General features: G+C 51.4%; 1 protein-coding gene across 1 annotated transcript; it reads right to left on the bottom strand.

Annotated features, from left to right (window-relative positions):
- Nucleotides 1-1,066: 1,066 nt before the first annotated feature.
- On the bottom strand, nt 1,067-1,610 carry EVX2 (even-skipped homeobox 2). Its single transcript, XM_010569371.1, has one exon. It carries the CDS (start codon nt 1,517-1,519, stop codon nt 1,067-1,069), a length of 453 nt encoding a protein of 150 aa, XP_010567673.1. The 5' UTR covers nt 1,520-1,610.
- Nucleotides 1,611-3,524: the final 1,914 nt, after the last annotated feature.

Below are 3,524 nucleotides of genomic sequence, written 5' to 3'. Positions count from 1 at the left end.
CGGGCGGCGGGGCGGCCCCCCCCCCCAACCCGCCCGGCCGGGCCGGGCCCTGCGCGCCGGTTCTTAAGGCCAGCTGTCATCTTTACAAATCGCTGCTGCTAACGGAATCGATACTGTTGGGTCTGGGGTGGTTTGGGGTTGGGGGTTGGTTTGGGGGTTTTTTTTGAGTCACTTCATAACCGCGTTATTCTCAGCACATGGAGCGGGTTTGTTTGGTGGCTGCGGGGCAGCCGAGCCCCGGGGAGAGCGGGCCGGGGCTCGGCGCGGCTCCGCCAGGCTGCGGGGAGCCCGGGCTCGGCGCTCGCCTTTTCCCCGTCGGCCGCGGTTCTCATTTTCGTTTGAGACGTGCGGAATAAGAGCAGCCATAAAAGCCAATTTTTTTTTCCTCCGGCGTTACGTCGAGGATCCCTTCCTTTCTCTGGCACATTTGACAAAAAAGGCATGCACTGTGGCCCCTAGGAAATCCATCGCTCACCTGGCTCCCCCTCCCCAATTACAGCAATAATAACAACCACCGTCCATCACCGTGCCCCGCAAAGCACGGGGAAGGAGACGAGGCCGTTCAAACCCCCTGTTACAAGCAAAGGAAAAGTGAACAATGCCCAATTACCCCGAGGTGGACACAGACGGCACGTTGCATGTACACAGGGAAGGACACACACAGACAGCTATGGGCAGTTTCCTCGCGCTCCTCTCTCCCTCCGCTTTAACCTGTGTATGTCTATCCACATCTATACAGCTGGAGAGACGCCGAGAGCTCCGAGAGCGCGAGGAAAAATAAGGAGAGAGAATTCCCTGAATATAGGTGCGTGGATGTTTGTGCCCACCTATATTCTGGATATATATCTACATACCAATGGATCGGGGCATGCACACACACACGCACGCACCCGCACAGGGGCTGCCCGGGCAGTGTGGCTCGGCTGTCGGGATAGCGCAGTAATTGCAATAATATTTTACAGCCTGGAGCTCTGTCTTCGCAGAAGAGAGAGCGCCGGTGCAGAGGCGAGCAACTTTGGCGGTGGGTTTGCTTTGGTTTTTAAAGCCGGCTGGCAAAGCGCGGGGCTTAGATGGAGACGATAAAGGAAGAGTTACCTTTGTTACTGTTTTCCTTCAGCTGGGAGGAAGTCAGGCTGGCTGGGGAGCGGAGCGCGGAGCAGCCCACCTCCACATCACTGTTCATATCTGCCTCTTGAGCAACTTCGGAATAAAGGGTGATTTTCTTCCTGCTTTCCGACGGCGGGATTTCGGAGGAGACGGTGCTTTCACTGCTCGGATGCTGAAGATTGAATAAAGTGTCTATTTCAAATTTGCCTTTGGCGGAGATGTCCCCTATAGCGCTGTGCAGGGAGGCGGCAGTCAGTCTCGGGCTGAGGCGACCACTGTGCGGAGAATTTTCAAGGGCCTCCAGCACCGCATTTCCAGCTGAGTCTGACAAATTCGAGAGCCTTTTGCCAGCTGTAGGGCTGTGCAGCCCTCTCTCCATCAGGATCATCTCTTTTCTTATTCTTTCCATCATCTCAGCTTTATAAAAAATGTCAAAGTTGCAGGGCTGGTCCTGTACTAATGATGAGCTGCAGCAGGGGCTAATTCACATTCAGCCCAGCAAGTGTCTCTAAATATTATTATCTCTTTTTGAGGGAGGCGTAAAAATTGTGGGATGCCAAAGCGAGGGAATGACTGGTCAAAATGACCCATACATCCTTTCTAGCCCGAAATGTCATTCATCAAAAAGTGGTGCTCGTCATTAAGGTACGAATGACGCTGTTCGAATAATCATTTATTGTAACAGGTTTATAAGCAAATAAATACAAGCTCCTGTCAGTGGATAATGAAGGCGGCTTCAGAGCAGACAAATATATCCAGGTGGAAAGAAAGAAAGACAAGAAGTGAGGAGTAAAGCTCTTGTCCTTAGCTTGATCAGATCTTGCTTGAATTGCTCTGGGGTTTGGCCTCTGGGGTGGAATTGACAGTCTGATTAATAAAATGAGCTGTGCAACATTTCCCCCTTCATTTAGGTGCATCATTATGCTCTGATTTTTGTTTTGTTGCCTTTTAGGTCCTAATGATGCAGCTTCTTTCTCATTTGTCCTCGGACAGAACTACACGCTAAATGTTAGATAATCCTTTCCTTTATTATTATTTCTGAGGCGGATTTTAGATCGCAAGGCGAGGAAATGCTGGAAGAGGACCAGAGGACCGAGAACCTCCTGCCGCTGAAATCTCTCTACTTTTCCCTCCCATTTCCAGACCACATTAATACTTTTATTTAGGAATTTACACCGACACCCCCACGCACCCCCTCACACGCGCGAACCTTATGCCCAGACTTTACAAGACCGCTGCTGCCGGCACGCACCGGTTCGAGTGCGCCTACAGCAGTCGCCTGGAAATTAAAACACTTACTGCAATCTAATACATTAGCATTCTGACATATTTGTCTTCGTTGCGTCCTTAAATACGATCTCCTTTTTACTTTCTATAATCCTGCTTATCGACGAAGCTAGCCTGCGATTTTTCTCCCCTCTGGAACAATACTGGCTGTGGCACGGTACGATAGGGGGGAAATAACCGAAGGACATTCAACGCATTCGTGATTTAAAACACTCAGCGGCCGTGCCGTTTCGTCCTCCCGGCAGGTTTCTCTCCAGCCCTCTGCGTCTTCCCTCCCCACCGCCAATAAAGTCTGCGCATTTAAAAATTGAAAAATACTCAGAGAAGTAAGTGACGGGGGGGTGTGGGGAGGTATCGCCTACAGGCTTCGAGCTAGCAGAGACATCACCTCGAGCACCCTCTCTCCGAAGTTACCTGTGGCTCAGTTAGCTCATCCCTCCGCTCTTGGCCGGGTGCCGCGGGGCGCAGCCTCGCCGCGCTGCAGGGGACAGGGGCTGCCGCGCTCGGCAGCCGCCACAGTCGGAAAGTCTCCCTTCAGTGATAACTTTGCTAGTAATAATGACGCTGATGGCAACCATTTAAACGAAGATAAATCCTTTGCCGTTAGCATCTCTGGAGTGCGCTTCGAGAGCTGCCCAGCCTTTATTCTCGCCGTGGGTTTTTTTCACCCGCATCATCTAGCATTTACGTCCCGGGAATCTGAGCTTCATCGCCCGGAGAAACACCCCAATGTTTCCTGGGATTAAACGCGGGTTTGATTTTTTTGCGAGGAGAGCCGTTCCTGCTAATGTTAGTCACACACATCTCCTAAGTTCTCGTGCTCTCGCGCATGATTCATAGCTCGAAAATGGGATACTTGACAGATTTTTTTTAATAACGTGTTAAAGTCTCCCTAAACATTCCACCAAATATTTAGGAAACATTCTAGGCGTTGTTTGCAAAATCCAGCCTTCCATTAATGGGCGTTTTATGTCAGCGCTTTGAAATGTGAATTTAGACTGCAGTGTGGTGTCCTGCGTTTTACAGCCCCAAACCCAGACAAAAGTAAATATCAACTTTTCCTTGCCCGCGGGCGCGGCGGCGGAGCGGGACGAGGCGGAGCGGGGCGCAAGCCGCGGGGCGGCGGGTAG

The sequence above is a fragment of the Haliaeetus leucocephalus genome, unplaced genomic scaffold (assembly GCF_000737465.1).
Source record: "Haliaeetus leucocephalus isolate CR32 unplaced genomic scaffold, Haliaeetus_leucocephalus-4.0 Scaffold1, whole genome shotgun sequence".
Lineage (NCBI taxonomy): Eukaryota > Metazoa > Chordata > Aves > Accipitriformes > Accipitridae > Haliaeetus > Haliaeetus leucocephalus.
Note: the sequence above shows the minus strand (reverse complement) of the source record. Positions and strands in the feature narration are given on the sequence as shown.